At 45.3% G+C, this 21644-nt stretch overlaps 1 protein-coding gene across 1 annotated transcript in view; it reads right to left on the reverse strand.

Moving 5' to 3' along the window:
- ror1 (receptor tyrosine kinase-like orphan receptor 1) overlaps positions 1 to 21644 on the reverse strand; it is a 324788-nt gene that overhangs the window by 129634 nt on the left and 173510 nt on the right. The window contains exon 3 of the mRNA XM_064932991.1: positions 2749 to 3036. Coding sequence (XP_064789063.1) covers positions 2749 to 3036 — 288 coding nt within the window. The remainder of the gene's footprint in view (positions 1 to 2748; positions 3037 to 21644) is intronic.

Below are 21644 nucleotides of genomic sequence, written 5' to 3' on the forward strand. Positions count from 1 at the left end.
TAGCTGCCAGAGCTGCATGTTACCAGACATGCAGCCTAGCTCCACATGTTACCAGACATCTTCTCCAAAGAGCCACATGTTACCAGACATCTTCTCCATAGCTGCTAGAGCCATGCAGCCTAGCTCTGGCTAAACCACCATGTTACCAGACATCTTCTCCATAGCTGCTAGAGCCATGCAGCATCTAGCTCTGGCCCCAACCACATGTTACCAGACATGTTACCAGACATCTTCTCCATAGCTGCTAGAGCCATGCAGCCTAGCTCTGGCCCCAACCACATGTTACCAGACATCTTCTCCATAGCTGCTAGAGCCATGCAGCCTAGCTCTGGCCCCAACCACATGTTACCAGACATCTTCTCCATAGCTGCTAGAGCCATGCCAGCCTAGCTCTGGCCCCAACCACATGTTACCAGACATCTTCTCCATAGCTGCTAGAGCCATGCGGCCTAGCTCTGGCTAAACCACGACATCTTCTCCATAGTTACCAGACATCTTCTCCATAGCTGCTAGAGCCATGCGGCCTAGCTCTGGCCCCAACCAGACCTTCTCCACATGTTACCAGACATCTTCTCATAGCTGCTAGAGCCATGCAGCCTAGCTCTGGCCCCAACCACATGTTACCAGACATCTTCTCCATAGCTGCTAGAGCCATGCAGCCTAGCTCTGGCCCCAACCACATGTTACCAGACATCTTCTCCATAGCTGCTAGAGCCATGCAGCCTAGCTCTGGCTAAACCACATGTTACCAGACATCTTCTCCATAGCTGCTAGAGCCATGCAGCCTAGCTCTGTTACCAGACATCCCAAGCCAGAGCATGTTACCAGACATCTTCTCCATAGCTGCTCTGGCTAAACCACATGAGCCATCCATAGCTGCTAGCCATGCAGCCTCTCTGGCTAAACCACATGTTACCAGACATGTTAGAGCCAGACATGTTACCAGACATCTTCTCCATAGCTGCTAGAGCCATGCAGCCTAGCTCTGGCTAAACCACATGTTACCAGACATCTCCTCCATAGCTGCTAGAGCCATGCAGCCTAGCTCTGGCCCCAACCACATGTTACCAGACATCTTCTCCATAGCTGCTAACCACATGAGCCATGCTGCTAGAGCCATGCCTAGCCAGACATCTTCTCCATAGCTGGCCCCAACCACATGTTACCAGACATCTTCTCCATAGAGCCATGCGGCCTAGCTCTGGCCCCAACCACATGTTACCAGACATCTTCTCCATAGCTGCTAGAGCCATGCATGCAAACCACATGCCAGACATCTGCTGCTAGAGCCATGCAGCCTAGCGGCCTAGCTGCTGGCCTAAACCACATGTTACCAGACATCTTCTCCATAGCTGCTAGAGCCATGCAGCCTAGCTCTGGCCCCAACCACATGTTACCAGACATCTTCTCCATAGCTGCTAGAGCCATGCAGCCTAGCTCTGGCCCACATGTTAACCACTGCTAGAGCCATGTTACCAGACATCTTCTCCATAGCTGCTAGAGCCATGCAGCCTAGCTCTGGCCCCAACCACATGTTACCAGACATCTTCTCCATAGCTGCTAGAGCCATGCAGCCTAGCTCTGGCCCCAACCACATGTTACCAGACATCTTCTCCATAGCTCCCATAGCTGCTAACCACATGTTACCAGACATCTTCTCCATAGCTGCTAGCATGCAGCCTAGCTCTGGTTACCCCAACCACATGTTACCAGACATCTTCTCCATAGCTGCTAGAGCCATGCGGTTACCAGACATCTTCTCCATAGCTGCTAGAGCCATGGCCCCAACCACATGTTACCAGACATCTTCTCCATAGCTGCTAGAGCCATGCGCCTAGAGCCTAAACCACATGTTACCAGACATCTGCTGCTAAATGCCACATGTTACCAGACATCTTCTCCATAGCTGCTAGAGCCAGCCTAGCTCTGGCCCCATGTTACCAGACATCTATAGCTGCTAGAGCCATGCAGCCTAGCTCTGGCCAACCACATGTTACCAGACATCTTCTCCATAGCTGCTAGAGCATCATGCAGCCATGCAGCCTAGCTCTGGCCCCCAACCACATGTTACCAGACATCTTCTCCATAGCTGCTAGAGCCATGCAGCCTAGCTCTGGCCCCAACCACATGTTACCAGACATCTTCCCATAGCTGCTAGAGCCATGTTAGCCAACCACATGTTACCAGACATCTTCTCCATAGCTGCTAGAGCCATGCAGCCTAGCTCTGGCCCCAACCACATGTTACCAGACATCTTCTCCATAGCTGCTAGAGCCATGCAGCCTAGCTCTGGCCCCAACCACATGTTACCAGACATCTTCACCATAGCTGCTAGAGCCATGCGGCCTAGCTCTGGCTAAACCACATGTTACCAGACATCTCCTCCATAGCTGCTAGAGCCATGCAGCCTAGCTCTGGCTGTTACCAGACATCTCCAAGCTGCTACCATGCAGCCTGCTTACCAGACATCTTCTCCATAGCTGCTAGAGCCATGCAGCCTAGCTCTGGCTAAACCACATGCTACCAGACATCTACACTAAGCTCATGCTATCAAAGCAGACAGTCAACTCTGACCTCTCTCCTAACTACTTTGAACATGCGTTGATTAGATAGACCAGACAGACAGCTTTAGATTATCACTCTAAATGCGTGACATTGATTGGTTTGATTGATGGCATTAATAGCTGCTTCATTGGGGACTTGTAAACACTTCATAACAGTCTCAAAGCCTCGTTCTACTAGTCTTACCAAACTTGACGAAGAGTACTCCTGTGGTGGAGACGATGCCGTAGCTGTTAGTGGCCACACACTGGAAGTAGCCTGTGTCTGTAGTGTCCAGGTTACGGATGCGGAGGCGGGAGCCGTAGGGCGTTGGTCGGTAGGAGATCCGGCGAGGCTCCTGGACCACGGGGGCGTCGTTCTTCAGCCAGCGCACCGTGGGAGTGGGGTGACCGGACACACGACACAGCAGCTCTGCTGTCTGGCCCAGAGACGTGGTGATGTTGTTCATAGGAGCCTCCAGACGCAAGAAGAGAGCTGGGATGAAAGGGGGTGGGAGAGAGAGAATAAGATATGGACATTTTAATGGGAGCATTTAACGGGAGGGAACGAGAGGGAGTGAGAGGGGGGAGAAAGAGAAAGATAGAAGGAAAATTAGATGTAGACATCAGTCTTTAATGGCTCTTGCTTTTTACATAAACCAATACGAAAGTAGGTCTATTAAACGGAGGACAGGGCCAGTCATCTCTTGGCAATGATTAGAACAAAGATAGACAAAGAGACAGGGAGAGGTAGAGAGATAATAGAGAGAAACATTTCAAATATATTAATCACAGTAACTACATTGGAATTATTTATGTGAGTGGACGTCCAACTCTAGATCAAGACTATATAAATAACATAATGTGGTCTATAAAAATATATTAAAGTATGTACACTGAGTGTACAAAACATTAGGAACACCTGCTCTTTCCATGACATAGACTGACCAGGTGAATTCAGGTGAAAGCTATGATCCCTTATGGATGTCACTTGTTAAATCCACTTCAATCAGTGTAGATGAAGGGGAGGAGACAGGTTTAAGAAGCCTTGAGACAATGGAGACATGGATTGTGTCTGTGTGCCATTCAGAGGGTGAATGGGCAAGACAAAATACTGAAGTGTCTTTGAACGGGGTATGGTAGCTGTGTTTTTAATGCTCAGTTTAAATAACAGTTTCTCTTGTGTATCAAGAATGGTCTACCACCCGAATGACATCCAGCCAACTGGACAACTGTGGGAAGCATTGGAGTCAACATGGGCCAGCATCCCTGTGGAACGCTTTCGACACCTTCTAGAGTCCATGCCCCGACGAATTGAGTCTGTTCTGAAGGCAAAAGGGGAAGGAAGGGGGGATGACGACTCAGTGGTAGGAAGGTATTCTTAATGTTTTGCACCTTCAGTGTATAAGTCCCATAACAATAATAGATTAAGATATTCCTTGGGGTCAGAACAGTACAACATATTTATACAGGCATAGAGTACGAGAAGTGGGTGTTTATCCAGTAACCTTTACTAAGTACAGTGTACATCCTGAGACAAATCAGATCAACAGAGAACTGTTATGATGTGTAATCATCCAATTTATATGAAAGGATTAAGCAATAAACACATCCACTAATGGAATGGCCAGCTGAAAAGATGAATTATTATTTCTAAAAGTTCTAAGAGCTCAATCTGACTGTACTGAGAAGACATCCAAGGCTTTTACCACAACCTTGAGTTCAGTCATCTGGACCCTCCTCAAACAAGGTTTCAACTCTCCCACATCTCTATGGTTTAACTCCCCCTGAAGCTCCATTCTTTTTCCATCTCTGAATAACACTTCTCATAAATGACTCTAATCTGTGTGTGTGTGTGTGTGTGTGTGTGTGTGTGTGTGTGTGTGTGTGTGTGTGTGTGTGTGTGTGAATCCTTCACAAGATATTTTGTGGTTGCTGCTGTGGTCACAAATGATCAGCCTTTTTACCATGGCTATGTGTTCATGTCTGTGTGTTCATGTCTGTGTGTTCATGTCTGTGTTCATGTCTGTCTTCATGTCTGTGTGTTCATGTCTGTGTGTGCATATCTGTGTGTTCATGTCTGTGTCTTCATGTCTGTGTCTTCATGTCTGTGTCTTCAAGTATGTGTGTTCATGTCTGTGTCTTCATGTCTGTGTCTTCATGTCTGTGTGTTCATGTCTGTGTGTTCATGTCTGTGTGTGCATATCTGTGTGTTCATGTCTGTGTGTTCATGTCTGTGTCTTCATGTCTGTGTGTTCATATCTGTGTGTTCATGTCTGTATCTTCATGTCTGTGTGTTCATGTCTGTGTGCTCATGTCTGTGTGTTCATGTCTGTGTGTTCATAACTGTGTGTTCATGTCTCTATCTTCATGTCTGTGTGTTCATGTCTGTGTGCTCATGTCTGTGTGTTCATGTCTGTGTGTTCATGTCTGTGTGTTCATGTCTGTGTCTTTATGTCTGTGTGTTCATGTCTGTGTCTTCATGTCTATGTGTTCATATCTGTGTGTTCATGTCTGTGTGTTCATGTCTGTGTGTTCATGTCTGTGTCTTTATGTCTGTGTGTTCATGTCTGTGTCTTCATGTCTATGTGTTGCCAGAGGGGTTTTCAGGAGCACTAAAGTCATATAAAACCTTGGAACTTCCCTCTCCTCTCCAGAAGATGCCTGGTCTTACTGGTGGATCAACATGAACAGGACAGTCCAACATTCTGCAGCGTGATACACATCAAAACACTGGACCTGTGTGTGGGTGTGTAGCAAGGTTATTATAGTTTTGTGTTTATAAATTCATTTTTATTTCTATTCATTTTTGTTTGTTTTTTAAATTCTGTTTAGTTTCTTTTAGTTTTCAGACCTGATTTTCTAGTTTTTATTTAGATTAAGTTGTATAAATATATTTCATTTTCATATTTATATTATTTTGTTTCAGTTTTAGATTTATGGGCTAGGTTTCCATCCAATTGTGATGGATTTTTATGCAAGTATTCTAAAATCAGCATAAATAAATACATGATGGGGTATGGATAAGATCCTTTTGATAATTGGCAACAGTCACCGATCATCATGTCTCCCACATTCAAATAATACCCTTGATATTTATCAGATATTTGCATGAAGCACATCACTGTGCACTTAACCAACATAAGTTATGAAGTTATGAAATAAATTATGACATTCATCATAACTTATTTAAATCTGTCTAAAAACTCTTCATGTCTTTCCATGTCATGTTGGCACAACGGAACATATCGTCGCGTGACTCCAAGCTTACTTCAACGTGATGGTTATTTTTGTGCATGATATTTGTGCATAAATACATTTCCACCGAAATTGTCGCATAATCTATTTCACAGACCAAAACTTATCCACAATTATACAGCGTATTTTGTTTTGTCGACATTGGGAAATTTTACAGGCAAATTTGCTGTTTCCATCAGGCCTGTTGTTTTGTTATGCGTCATAATTAATCTGCTTGAAATGGTTGGATGGAAAGACTATGAGCCATTTGTGTTCTCTAGTTTTTGGGTGTTTTTTATGATGCCACTTCTTGCAACTTGGAGCAGTAATACATAAGGTGATGGGTCAGGTTATAGGTTAGATTTAAATGATTAAGTCAGTCTGAATGCAACTTGGACAGTGGTGTAGTGGTACCTGGAGAAGTGGGTATACTCCAATGCCTGGTGAAGGAACGGCGCCGTGTTTGAAAAATTCTGTTCTATATTAAAAAATAAAATAATAATGGTCTAGTTGCCCTTTAATTCAATTGCGGATCGAACAAGAGACCTGGCTAGCGGTGTTTCTGTAGGCTACTGTACAATAGGCCTAGAGAGTCCATGTGATTGATACAAATCATCTTTATGGCATTGTGTCAGGTAGGCCTACCGTGCAGTCAACATTTAATTGGGAAGATTTTTTGGGGAAAGCCTTTCGAAATTTTCATTCAAACAGAGCATGATGACTGAATTGCACATCGCAAAGATTCAACCAAGACTTCGAGCCTACATTTTTCAACACCTGGTTTGCATACCCATTGTTGCCTTAGTTAGCATTTACTGGTAGATATCATCAGTTGAAACATCTTTCCTACGTAAACTACCCGCTAACGATATCATTCATCTGTGAGCTGCTCCAAGCAACAATAAAGCTGAGAGCTATGTGCTCTTTCTGCCTGACAGATGATATTCTGCTGAGACGAGGTGTGTAGCGCACGTGAATATATTTCACGTGTTTAGCGATTGTGTAGACTACTTTGTGTCTGATTTCTCTATTGTACTACATAATTGATAAATCGTATACAAACACTACACTACTTTGATATGCATCAGTGGGGGTTAAGAAGTGAGTACACACAAAGCCCACATGGGTTTCGGGCGTGTACCTGCGTGTACCCTCCACTACACCACTGAACTTAGATTTGAAAGGAATAGCACCAAGACTGGAAGAAGGAAACCATTATTCCAATGATTTTTAACTTTAGTAGTGCATGTAAAAAGAATCACGTTAGCTACCTAAACGTTTTTCCACTGTTTGCCAGTGATAGCTAGTGTTAGTGATGCAGTATGCTTGATCCACACAGACTCAGAGTGCCTATGGGAACTAAACTAGCTCCTTGCCAGGGACTCCCAGTGATGGAACACATTCCTGGCTCTGCTATATTCCATAACTCAACAGAACAGACACACAACTCCAAAAGAAAAAATATTAATATCTGTGTGTTTGCATATGTGTCTGTGTCTATTTGTATAATACAGATATACTGTAGCAATACATCTTGGGCTTCTATAAAGTATGTAGTGTGTAGGCCTATATTATTTTCAGTGTGTGAATTTTGAGTGTTCCATGTGTTCTATGTGGTCACATGACAGGAAGTCTCAGTGACCCAGGGGTGCAGAGCAGAGCTAGCTGATTTCTGTCCACCTACACACCTCAGAAAGCACTTCCTGCTCTGTGCAGTATTGGCTCTAGGCATCAAGGTCAACCTTTTCAACAGGGAAGGAAAACACCAGACTGCTCTCTATTTCTCAGTCTGATGACGAATTCTGCATTTAACAAATGCTAACAAAGAAACAGGTACTCCTATATGCTTAATGCTTAATAATTCCCTTCTCCCGGCTGCATGCCGAAGCACCTCTCACATGGCTCTCTGTCACCTGATCGGATCTTGCTCACAGGATACAAGTGAAGACAGACACATTGGGGACGCAACTGAGCATGTTGTTATCCAATTCCGAGGTGCATATTGAAGATATTGGAAGAGCTGTCCACATTTACTTTTCGTCAGCCAACAAGATGAGTAGCTCTAATGAACAGCAAAATGAACTCAGCATTCTTGACCGCAGAGCAGCAGTTCCAAACGCTGCCAGAGACCCGGAATGGAACACTGGAACACACATGGAACACTAAATTAGAAGGGTTGCAGCCAAGGGGTGGGGAAAGTCTGTAAAGCCCACAGGGAGAGGAGCAAACAGGTATAGAAAACACACATATAGTTGCTAAAGCTACAAAAGAGCAAAATGAGACCATCTGTGAATAACTAGTTAATTCTAAGATACTCAGGTGAGAGAGTGGAGCCTTCCTCTCTTTCCTTCCTCCAACAACTCCCCAGAACAACTTGGCAGAACAGTCTTTCTTTCGGCAATGGTCTTAGTTTTGACCGCCACTGACATGACCACCGCTTCCAGCTTCCACTGAGAAACCAGGGGAGGCTGAAGTACTAACACTATTTGCTAGTCGCCGAGCAGAGGTGAAGAGCACACCTCCCTGTACTAATTGCTGATTGCTTAGCAGAGGTGAAGAGCACACCTCCCTGTACTAATTGCTGATTGCTTTGCAGAGGTGAAGAGCACACCTCCCTGTACTAATTGCTGATTGCTTTGCAGAGGTGAAGAGCACACCTCCCTGTACTAATAGCTGATTGCTTAGCAGAGGTGAAGAGCACACCTCCCTGTACTAATAGCTGATTGCTTAGCAGAGGTGAAGAGCACACCTCCCTGTACTAATTGCTGATTGCTTAGCAGAGGTGAAGAGCACACCTCCCTGTACTAATTGCTGATTGCTTAGCAGAGGTGAAGAGCACACCTCCCTGTACTAATTGCTAATTACTTAGCAGAGGTGAAGAGCACACCTCCCTGTACTAATAGCTGATTGCTTAGCAGAGGTGAAGAGCACACCTCCCTGTACTAATTGCTGATTGCTTTGCAGAGGAGAAACCCCTCCCACTCCAATACAGCCACTGATTACCAAAACAAGGCACATATTGCTCTGCCCCTTGATCCTGGTTGATGTGTCAACAATCATCCGCAAGTTATGAGCAGTCAGCAGTTCACACACCAAGTAGGGTACTGGGAAGACGTACTAAGATAGATGGACCTAGCTAGCAAAAACGCAGTACTAGACAACAGATGACGACACAAATTACACTTATCACCCCTGGAGAAATCTGGAGTCCTCTAGTTATCGAATGAAGTACCCACTCCAATTCACGTACCGCCCCAATAGATCCACAGATGACAGGTGGTGGCGTATATTGATGACATCTTGATATATTCCGCCACACGCGCCACGCATGTGTCTCTGGTGCGCAGAGTACTTAGGCGACTGTTGGAGCATGACCTATACGTCAAGGCTGAGAAGTGCGTGTTCTCCCAACAGGCCGTCTCCTTCCTGGGTTATCGCATTTCCACTTGGTGATGGAGTGTGACCACATTGCAGCCGTGCGCCGTTGGCCGACTCCCACCACGGTAAAGGAGGTGCAGTGGTTTTTAGGTTCTGCCAATTACTACCGGGTTTTGGGCAGGTGGCTGCTCCCATTACCTGACTGCTGAAGGGGGGGCCGGTGGGTCTACGGTGGTCGGTTGAGGCGGACAGAGCATTTAGTCGCTTGAAGACTCTGTTTACCGAGGCTCCTGTGTTGGCTCATCCGGATCCCTCTTTGGCATTCATGGTGGAGGTGGATGCATCCGAGGCTGGGATTGGAGCAGTGCTTTCACAGCGCTCGGGCGCGCCACTCAAGCTCCACCCCTACACTTTCTTTTCGAAGAAGCTCAGCCCGGCGGAGCGAAACTATGACGTGGGGTACCGAGAGTTGCTGGCTGACGTAAAAACCCTGAAAGTGTGGAGACATTGGCTTGAGTGGGCCCAAACCCTTTCCTCATCTGGACTCACCACCGTAATCTTTAGTACATCCGGGCGGCAAGGAGACTGAACCCTCGCCAGGCAAGGTGGGCCATGTTTTTCACCAGATTCAGATTTACGATATCGTATAGATATCTGTATGTTACAGAGGAGCGGTCCATCGATTCCACCCCCATACTTCTGGCCTCTTGTCTGGTGGTGACGGTGGTGAGCGCGTGGACATCGAGCGGGCATCTCGGTTAGAGCCTATCCCACCTCAGTGCCCAGCTGGACGGAAGTACGTCCCGCTTGGTGTCCGTGATAGGTTGATTCGGTGAGCGCACACATTACCCTCCTCTGGTCATCCGGGTATTGAGAGGACGTTGCGGAGCCTTAGGGGGAAGTACTGTTGGCCCACTTGAGCTAAGGACGTGAGGGTTTATGTCTCCTCCTGTTCAGTGTGCGCTCAGTGCAAGGCATCTAGACACCTGCCCAGAGGGAAGTTACAACCCCTCCCCGTTCCACAGCGGCCTTGGTCACACCTGTCAGTAGACTTCCTGACCGATCTACCTCTTTCACAGGGAAACGCTATGATCCTGGTCGTTGTGGATTGTTTCTCTAAGTCCTGTTGTCTCCTCCCTCTGCCCGGTCTCCCTACGGCCCTACAGACTGCGGAGGCCCTGTTTACTCACATCTTCCGGCACTACGGGGTGCCTGAGGACATAGTTTCTGATCGGGGTCTCCAGTTCACGTACTGGGTTTGGAGGGTGTTCATGGAGCGTCTGGGGGTCTCGGTCAGCCTGACCTCTGGTTTTCACCCAGAGAGTAATGGGCAGGTGGAGAGAGTAAACCAGGATGTGGGTAGGTTTCTGCCGTCGTATTGCCAGGACCGGCCAGGGGAGTGGGTGAGGTACGTGCCATGGGCAGAGATAGCCCAGAACTCACTCCGTCACTCCTCAACTAAACTTTCGCCCTTTCAGGGCGTGTTGGGGTATCAGCCGGTCCTGGTACCGTGGCATCTGGGCCAGACCGAGGCTCCTGGGATGGAGGAGTGGGTGAACCACTTGAAGGAGACCTGGGAGGCTGTCCACGGGCACCTGAAACGGCCCGAAGGGTGGCAGAAAACGAGCGCTGACCGCCACCGCAGTGAGGCCCCGGTGTTTGCACCGGGGTACCGAGTCTGGCTCTCGACCCGAAACCTGCCCCTCCGCCTGCCCTGAAGGAAGCTGGGTCCGTGGTTTGTGGGGCCATTTAACGTCCTGGGGAGAATAAACGAGGTGTGTCATAGGTTACAGCTCCCCTCAAATTACCTTATTAAACCCTCGTTTCATATGTCTCTCCTCAGGCCGGCGGTAGCTGGTCCGCTCCAAGGAGATGAGGTACAGACATCGAGGGGTCCCCGGCGTACACAGTACGATCCATACTGGATTCCAGGCGTCGGGTGAGGGGTCTGCAGTACCTCATGGATTGGGAGGGGTACGGTCCGGAGGAGAGATGCTGGGTGTCACGAGTTCCAAGGTGGCTTCTCTCCCTGATCGGGCGGTGCTCAGCGGTCTTTGTGCGGGATTGTTTTCTGTGGTGACATTATTTAGGGGTGCATGTCTGCACCACGGTGTTTCTTTTCTCTCGGTAGTTGTGCCGTTTTGGTATTAAGTTTAGCAGTAGAGGTTTCTCCTCTGTGTGTGTTACGCTTTATTCCCTGTGTGTGTGGCAATCTCGTTTTGGGCGTGTTTTAGTCCCATGATGTAGTTGTGTTGGGACTGCTCATTAAACTTTTGCCACTGGGATTTCCTTGCTCTCCTGCTCCTGATTCCTGCACCTCCCTCCGTTAGGAGTCACTGTAACAGTAGCATTGCCTTTAAATTGTTTAACTTGGATCAATTTTTTTGGGTAGCCTTCCACAAGCTTCCCACAACAAGTTGGGTGAATTTTGGCCCATTCCTCCTGACAGAGCTGCTGTAACTGAGTCAGGTTTGTAGGCCTCCTTGCTCGCACACAATCTTTCAGTTCTGCTCACAAATGTTCTATTGGATTGAGGTCAGGGCTTTGTGATGGCCACTCCAATAGCTTGACTTTGTTGTCCTTAAGCCATTTTGCCACAACTTTGGAAGTATGTTTGGGGTCATTGTCCATTTGGAAGACCCATTTGCGACCAAGCTTTAACTTCCTGACTGATGTCTTGAGATGTTGCTTCAATATATCCACATAATTTTCCTGCCTCGTGATGCTATCTATTTTGTGAAGTGCACCAGTCCATCCTGCAGCAAAGCACCCACACAACATGATGCTGCCACCCCCGTGATTCACGGTTGGGATGGTGTTCTTCGGCTTGTAAGCCTCCCACTTTTTCCTCCAAACATAACGATGGTCATTATGGCCAAACAGTTCTATTTTTTTTTCATCAGACCAGGGGATATTTCTTCAAAAAGTACGATCTTTGTCCCCATGTGCAGTTGCAAACCGTAGTCTGGCTTTTTTATGGCGGTTTTGGAGCAAAGGCTTCTTCCTTGTTGAGCGGCCTTTCAGGTAATGTCGACATAGGACTCGTTTTTCTGTGGATATAGATACTTTTGTACCTGTTTCCTCCAGCATCTTCACAAGGTCCTTTGCTGTTGTTCTGGGATTGATTTGCACTTTTCGTACCAAAGTATGTTCATCTCTAGGAGACAGAACGCGTCTCCTTCCTGAGCGGTAAGATGGCTGTGTGGTCCCATGGTGTTTATACTTATGTAATATTGTTTGTACAGATGAATGTAGTACCTTCAGGCATTTGGAAAATGCTCCCAAGGATGAACCAGACTTGTGGAGGTCTACAATGTTTTTTTCTGAGGTCTTGGTTGATTTCTTTAGATTTTTCCTTGATGTCAAGCAAAGAAGCACTGAGTTTGAAGGTAGGCCTTGAAATACATCCACAGGTACACCTCCAATTGACTCAAAGTATGTCAATTATTGTCACGCCCTGACCGTAGAGAGCCTTTTTGTGTCTCTATTTGGTTTGGTCAGGGTGTGATTTGGGGTGGGCATTCTATGTTTTGTTATCTATGATCTTGTATTTCTATATTTTGGCCGGGTATGGTTCTCAATCAGGGACAGCTGTCTATCGTTGTCTCTGATTGGGAACCATACTTAGGTAGCCCTTTTTCCCTCCTTTCTTTGTGGGAAGTTGACTTTGTTTGGGGCACATAGCCTTTAGCTTCACGGTTTGTTTTGTAGTGTTTATTGTTTTTGTCGGCGTCATATAAATAAAGAATATGTACGCTCACAACGCTGCATCTTGGTCCTCCTCCTTCAACAGCCGTGACAATTATCCTATCAGAAGCTTCTAAAGCCATGACATCATTTTCTGGAATTTTCCAAGCTGTTTCAAGGCACACTCAACTTAGTGTATGTAAACTTCTGACCCACTGGAATTGTGATACAGTGAAATAATCTGTGTGTAAACAATTGTTGGAAAATGACTTGTATCATACACAAGGTAGATGTCCTAACCAACTTGCCAAAACTATAGTTTGTTAACAAGAAATTTGTGGAGTGGTTGAAAAACGAGTTTTAATGACTCCAACCTAAGTGTATGTAAACTTCTGACTTCAACTGTATGTAAGGTTGTGTATGTGTGAGTGTGTGTCAGGGTCAGATTCTTCTAGGGCTGAGTGATATGGCCAAAATATCATATCACAATATTTGTATCATTTTTATCATTTCTAAACAGGAGGGCCATGCTGACTGATAGGAGTGTTTATAAACAGCAGGGCCATGCTGACTGATAGTAGTGTTTATAATAAACAGAGGATGCTGACTGGGTTTATAAACCATGCTGACTGATAGTAGTGTTTATAAACAGGAGGGCCATGCTGACTGATAGTAGTGTTTATAAACAGGAGGGCCATGCTGACTGATAGTAGTGTTTATAAACAGGAGGGCCATGCTGACTGATAGTAGTGTTTATAACCAGGAGGGCCATGCTGACTGATAGTAGTGTTTATAAACAGGAGGGCCATGCTGACTGATAGTAGTGTTTATAAACAGGAGGGCCATGCTGACTGATAGGAGTGTTTATAAACAGGAGGGCCATGCTGACTGATAGTAGTGTTTATAAACAGGAGGGCCATGCTGACTGATAGTAGTGTTTATAAACAGGAGGGCCATGCTGACTGATAGTAGTGTTTATAAACAGGAGGGCCATGCTGACTGAGTAGTAGTGTTTATAACCAGGAGGGCCATGCTGACTGATAGTAGTGTTTATAAACAGGAGGGCCATGCTGACTGATAGTAGTGTTTATAAACAGGAGTGTTTATAAACAGGAAGGCCATGCTGACTGATAGTAGTGTTTATAAACAGGAGGGCCATGCTGACTGATAGTAGTGTTTATAAACAGGAGGGCCATGCTGACTGATAGTAGTGTTTATAAACAGGAGGGCCATGCTGACTGATAGGAGTGTTTATAAACAGGAGGGCCATGCTGACTGATAGTAGTGTTTATAAACAGGAGGGCCATGCTGACTGATAGTAGTGTTTATAAACAGGAGGGCCATGCTGACTGATAGTAGTGTTTATAAACAGGAGGGCCATGCTGACTGATAGTAGTGTTTATAAACAGTGTTTATAAAAACAGGAGGGCCATGCTGACTGATAGTAGTGTTTATAAACAGGAGGGCCATGCTGACTGATAGTAGTGTTTATAACCAGGAGGGCCATGCTGACTGATAGTAGTGTTTATAAACAGGAGGGCCATGCTGACTGATAGTAGTGTTTATAAACAGGAGGGCCATGCTGACTGATAGTAGTGTTTATAAACAGGAGGGCCATGCTGACTGATAGTAGTGTTTATAAACAGGAGGGCCATGCTGACTGATAGTAGTGTTTATAAACAGGAGGGCCATGCTGACTGATAGTAGTGTTTATAAACAGGAGGGCCATGCTGACTGATAGTAGTGTTTATAAACAGGAGGGCCATGCTGACTGATAGTAGTGTTTATAAACAGGAGGGCCATGCTGACTGATAGTAGTGTTTATAAACAGGAGGGCCATGCTGACTGATAGTAGTGTTTATAAACAGGAGGGCCATGCTGACTGATAGTAGTGTTTATAAACAGGAGGGCCATGCTGACTGATAGTAGTGTTTATAAACAGGAGGGCCATGCTGACTGATAGTAGTGTTTATAAACAGGAGGGCCATGCTGACTGATAGTAGTGTTTATAAACAGGAGGGCCATGCTGACTGATAGTAGTGTTTATAAACAGGAGGGCCATGCTGACTGATAGTAGTGTTTATAAACAGGAGGGCCATGCTGACTGATAGTAGTGTTTATAAACAGGAGGGCCATGCTGACTGATAGTAGTGTTTATAAACAGGAGGGCCATGCTGACTGATAGTAGTGTTTATAAACAGGAGGGCCATGCTGACTGATAGTAGTGTTTATAAACAGGAGGGCCATGCTGACTGATAGTAGTGTTTATAAACAGGAGGGCCATGCTGACTGATAGTAGTGTTTATAAACAGGAGGGCCATGCTGACTGATAGTAGTGTTTATAAACAGGAGGGCCATGCTGACTGATAGTAGTGTTTATAAACAGGAGGGCCATGCTGACTGATAGTAGTGTTTATAAACAGGAGGGCCATGCTGACTGATAGTAGTGTTTATAAACAGGAGGGCCATGCTGACTGATAGTAGTGTTTATAAACAGTGTTTATATAACAGGAGGGCCATGCTGACTGATAGTAGTGTTTATAAACAGGAGGGCCATGCTGACTGATAGTAGTGTTTATAAACAGGAGGGCCATGCTGACTGATAGTAGTGTTTATAAACAGGAGGGCCATGCTGACTGATAGTAGTGTTTATAAACAGGAGGGCCATGCTGACTGATAGTAGTGTTTATAAACAGGAGGGCCATGCTGACTGATAGTAGTGTTTATAAACAGGAGGGCCATGCTGACTGATAGTAGTGTTTATAACCAGGTTTATAAACAGGCCATGCTGACTGATAGTAGTGTTTATAAACAGGAGGGCCATGCTGACTGATAGTAGTGTTTATAAACAGGAGGGCCATGCTGACTGATAGTAGTGTTTATAAACAGGAGGGCCATGCTGACTGATAGTAGTGTTTATAAACAGGAGGGCCATGCTGACTGATAGTAGTGTTTATAAACAGGAGGGCCATGCTGACTGATAAACATAAACAGGAGGGCCATGCTGACTGATAGTAGTGTTTATAACCAGGAGGGCCATGCTGACTGATAGTAGTGTTTATAAACAGGAGGGCCATGCTGACTGATAGTAGTGTTTATAAACAGGAGGGCCATGCTGACTGATAGTAGTGTTTATAAACAGGAGGGCCATGCTGACTGATAGTAGTGTTTATAAACAGGAGGGCCATGCTGACTGATAGTAGTGTTTATAAACAGGAGGGCCATGCTGACTGATAGTAGTGTTTATAAACAGGAGGGCCATGCTGACTGATAGTAGTGTTTATAAACAGGAGGGCCATGCTGACTGATAGTAGTGTTTATAAACAGCTGAGGGCCATGCTGACTGATAGTAGTGTTTATAAACAGGAGGGCCATGCTGACTGATAGGAGTGTTTATAAACAGGAGGGCCATGCTGACTGATAGTAGTGTTTATAAACAGGAGGCAGTGCTGACTGATAGTAGTGTTTATAAACAGGAGGGCCATGCTGACTGATAGGAGTGTTTATAAACAGGAGGGCCATGCTGACTGATAGTAGTGTTTATAAACAGTGTTTATAAACAGGGCCATGCTGATAGTAGTGTTTATAGTAGTGTTTATAAACAGGAGGGCCATGCTGACTGATAGTAGTGTTTATAAACAGGAGGGCCATGCTGACTGATAGTAGTGTTTATAACCAGGAGGGCCATGCTGACTGATAGTAGTGTTTATAACCAGGAGGGCCATGCTGACTGATAGTAGTGTTTATAAACAGGAGGGCCATGCTGACTGATAGGAGTGTTTATAAACAGGAGGGCCATGCTGACTGATAGTAGTGTTTATAACCAGGAGGGCCATGCTGACTGATAGTAGTGTTTATAAACAGGAGGGCCATGCTGACTGATAGTAGTGTTTATAACCAGGAGGGCCATGCTGACTGATAGTAGTGTTTATAAACAGGAGGGCCATGCTGACTGATAGTAGTGTTTATAAACAGGAGGGCCATGCTGACTGATAGTAGTGTTTATAACCAGGAAGGCCATGCTGACTGATAGTAGTGTTTATAAACAGGAGGGCCATGCTGACTGATAGTAGTGTTTATAAACAGGAGGGCCATGCTGACTGATAGTAGTGTTTATAAACAGGAAGGCCATGCTGACTGATAGTAGTGTTTATAAACAGCAGGGCCATGCTGACTGATAGTAGTGTTTATAAACAGCAGGGCCATGCTGACTGATAGTAGTGTTTATAACCAGGAGGGCCATGCTGACTGATAGTAGTGTTTATAACCAGGAGGGCCATGCTGACTGATAGTAGTGTTTATAACCAGGAGGGCCATGCTGACTGATAGTAGTGTTTATAAACAGGAAGGCCATGCTGACTGATAGTAGTGTTTATAAACAGGAGGGCCATGCTGACTGATAGTAGTGTTTATAACCAGGAGGGCCATGCTGACTGATAGTAGTGTTTATAAACAGGAAGGCCATGCTGACTGATAGTAGTGTTTATAAACAGGAGGGCCATGCTGACTGATAGTAGTGTTTATAAACAGGAAGGCCATGCTGACTGATAGTAGTGTTTATAAACAGGAAGGCCATGCTGACTGATAGTAGTGTTTATAAACAGGAGGGCCATGCTGACTGATAGTAGTGTTTATAACCAGGAGGGCCATGCTGACTGATAGTAGTGTTTATAAACAGGAGGGCCATGCTGACTGATAGTAGTGTTTATAAACAGCAGGGTCATGCTGACTGATCATAGTGTTTATAAACAGGAGGCCGTGCTGACTGATAGTAGTGTTTATAAACAGGAGGGTTGTACTGACAGTAATAATCAGGAGGGTTGTACTGACAGTAATAATCAGAAGGGTTGTACTGACAGTAATAATCAGGAGGGTTGTACTGACAGTAATAATCAGAAGGGTTGTACTGACAGTAATAATCAGGAGGGCTGTAATGACAGTAATAATCAGGAGGGTTGTACTGACAGTAATAATCAGGAGGGTTGTAATGACAGTAATAATCAGGAGGGTTGTAATGACAGTAATAATCAGGAGGGTTGTACTGACAGTAATAATCAGGAGGGTTGTACTGACAGTAATAATCAGGAGGGTTGTACTGACAGTAATAATCAGGAGGGTTGTACTGACAGTAATAATCAGGAGGGTTGTACTGACAGTAATAATCAGGAGGGTTGTACTGACAGTAATAATCAGGAGGGTTGTAATGACAGTAATAATCAGAAGGGTTGTACTGACAGTAATAATCAGGAGGGTTGTACTGACAGTAATAATCAGGAGTGTTGTACTGACAGTAATAATCAGGAGGGTTGTAATGACAGTAATAATCAGGAGGGTTGTAATGACAGTAATAATCAGGAGGGTTGTACTGACAGTAATAATCAGGAGGGTTGTAATGACAGTAATAATCAGGAGGGTTGTAATGACAGTAATAATCAGGAGGGTTGTAATGACAGTAATAATCAGGAGGGTTGTAATGACAGTAATAATCAGGAGGGTTGTACTGACAGTAATAATCAGGAGGGTTGTAATGACAGTAATAATCAGGAGGGTTGTACTGACAGTAATAATCAGGAGGGTTGTAATGACAGTAATAATCAGGAGGGTTGTACTGACAGTAATAATCAGGAGGGTTGTAATGACAGTAATAATCAGGAGGGTTGTACTGACAGTAATAATCAGGAGGGTTGTAATGACAGTAATAATCAGGAGGGTTGTACTGACAGTAATAATCAGGAGGGTTGTACTGACAGTAATAATCAGGAGGGTTGTAATGACAGTAATAATCAGGAGTGTTGTAAGGACATATGTCAGAGAGACATAAAACCTTGCTTATTAACTTTCTAACCTGCGTTGGGTAGAGGGGATGGGAGCTATGAATCACCTCTGACTTAACAAGGGGCCTGAAGAGGCCAATAGGGGCCGCTGGCCACATGGTCCTCAGCTGCCAGACTGAAACACACACATGTGGAATGGACCAGAGTGTGTCTACAGACCTCTTATCAGCCGAGGACAGAAAGTGGTGTGATCATATGAGCTGGTTGATGAAACGAGAGAAAGTCTACATCTCCATTATCCATCCTTCTCTCAAAGTGTACACTTACACACTCCCCATCTTGGATTTAACAATTGTGGAAACTCCCTCCAGCTAAAGCTTACACCACTGATGGGGAGTGTGCAAGTGCACACTTTGAGAGAAGTTTGGAGAATCAGGACACAGCCTCAGTTGCCCTATTTAGCCTCAATGTGTGCCATATGGTCACTGAGATATAGCTTCACTGTCTGCCATACGGTCACTGAGATATAGCTTCACTGTCTGCCATACGGTCACTGAGATATAGCTTCACTGTCTGCCATACGGTCACTGAGATATAGCTTCACTGTCTGCCATACGGTCACTGAGATATAGCTTCACTGTCTGCCATACGGTCACTGAGATATAGCTTCACTGTCTGCCATACGGTCACTGAGATATAGCTTCACTGTCTGCCATACGGTCACTGAGATATAGCTTCACTGTCTGCCATATGGTCACTGAGATATAGCTTGACTGTCTGCCATACGGTCACTGACATATAGCCTCACTGTCCGCACAAAGTGAGGACTATGTAGAAAAGGTTTGACGAGATCAGTGTGGAAGAACTTGACTGGCCTTCACAGAGCCCTGACCTCAACCCCATCGAAAACCTTTGGGATGAATTGGCATGCCGACTGTGAACCAGGCCTCATCGCCCAACATCAGTGCCCGACCTCACTAATGCTCTAGTGGGTGAATGGAAGAAAGTTTTCCCAGCAATGTTCCAACATATAGTGGGAAGCCTTCCCAGCAAAGTGGAGGCTGTTATAGCAGCAAGGGGGGGACCAACTCCATATTAATGGCCATGATTTTGGAATGAGATGTTCGATGAGCAGGTATCCACATACTTTTGGTCATGTAGTTTATATTTTTCAATTCCCATAAAACTGTTTCAAAAAGGCATAAAAGAAACAACAAATGTCAGTGGAGGGCCAGTTGGAGGCACATTTCCTTTGGTCTAAAAAATGATTGGGGACATTTGTCCCATCATGCCCTGGTCAAAGTATATTATGTTTGTCTTCATTTATTTGGTCAGGCCAGGGTGTGACATGGGTTATTGTGGTGTGTTTTTGTCTTGGGGTTTTGTGGGGTGTCTAGCATAGTCTATGGCTGCCTGAGGCTGTTCTCAATCAGAGTCAGGTGATTATCGTTGTCTCTGATTGGGAACCATATTTAGGTAGCCATATTCTTTGAGTGTTTCGTGGGTGATTGTTCCTGTCTCTGTGTTTGTAGTCACCAGATAGGCTGTATAGGTTTTCACGTTCCGGTTGTTGTTTTGTATTTTCAAGTTATTTCATGTCGAGTCATTTTTCATTAAAGAACATGAGTAACCACCACGCTGCATTTCGGTCCGTTTCTCCTTCAACAGACGAACGCCGTTACAACATTGCCCTGTGATGGGTGCCGTCTTTCGGGTGGGACTTTAAACGGGTGTCCTGACTCACTGTGATTACTAAAGATCCCATGGCACTTATCGTAAGAGTAGGGGTGTTAACCCCGGTGTCCTGGATAAATTCCCAATCTGGCTCTCATACCATCATGGCCAACTCATCACCCCCAGCTTCCAATTGGCACATTCATCATCCCTCCTTTCCCCTGTCACTATTCCCCAGGTCGTTGCTGTAAATGACAATGTGTTCTCAGTCAACTTACCTGGTAAAATAAGGGTTAAATTAAAGAGAGAGGGAGAGAGGGAGACGGGGAGAGAGAGAGACAGAGAGAGACAAGAGAGAGACGAGAGAGAGAGACAGACAGGCTGAGAGAGAGAGAGAGAGAGAGGGAGAGAGAGAGAGACCTCACTTGCTTTGGCAATGTTAACATATGTTTCCCATGCCCCTTGAATTGAATTGAGAGAGAGAGAGAGACAGAGAGAGAGACGGAGAGAGAGAGAGCGAGAGAGAGAGAGGGTGAGAGCGAGAGGGAGAGAGTGGGAGAGAGTGGGAGAGAGTGAGTGAGTGAGTGAGTGAGAGAGAGAGAGAGCGAGAGAGAGAGAGAGAGAGAGAGAGAGAGAGATGGAGAATATGACGACAACATGTGCTTTATAGCTCAAAATAATCTATTTACAAAACAGTGAACAAATACTTCAAACTGTTTATGATAGAGGGGTTTGGATTGTTTCTCCATGCATGTTTTTAACTGCCTCTGAGAGTTGCAGTGCTCCGTATGGCTGCCTCCATACATATGGCTGCCTCCAGCCATTTACTGTAGCATTCTGAGAGAAGTCTGTTGAAAATCACAAAAACACAAGTCACTGACTGCACAAACAGACGGTTTGTCTGACCTGACCTGTACAGCAGAGAAAGAGTCTGCATTCATTTGATCCCAACACAGTATAACAAATCATAACTCTCATAGCGGACTAAATAAATATAACATGACACTATAGCTCTAGCATTTAAGTTTCCCTACGACTGTGACCAGACATAACTACATGGCTGCGATGCTAGGCTAACCGTGGCTAGTCCGGTGTCTATGTACCAGGGCTATGCTATGTGTAGTGGTACCTCGTCTGCCAGTGATGTGTGACTCATATCTGAACACGTCTGATAGGATGAGCACTCCACCACTCTCCTCTTCAGAGGTCAAGATCTCTCACAGTCAGGCAACATATAGAGAGCTGTCTAAACACACAATCCTGAGATGACAGTTTGTGTGTGTGTGTGTGTGTGTGTGTGTGTGTGTGTGTGTGTGTGTGTGTGTGTGTGTGTGTGTGTGTGTGTGTGTGTGTG

Source organism: Oncorhynchus masou, chromosome 24 (genome assembly GCF_036934945.1).
Source record: "Oncorhynchus masou masou isolate Uvic2021 chromosome 24, UVic_Omas_1.1, whole genome shotgun sequence".
NCBI lineage: Eukaryota > Metazoa > Chordata > Actinopteri > Salmoniformes > Salmonidae > Oncorhynchus > Oncorhynchus masou.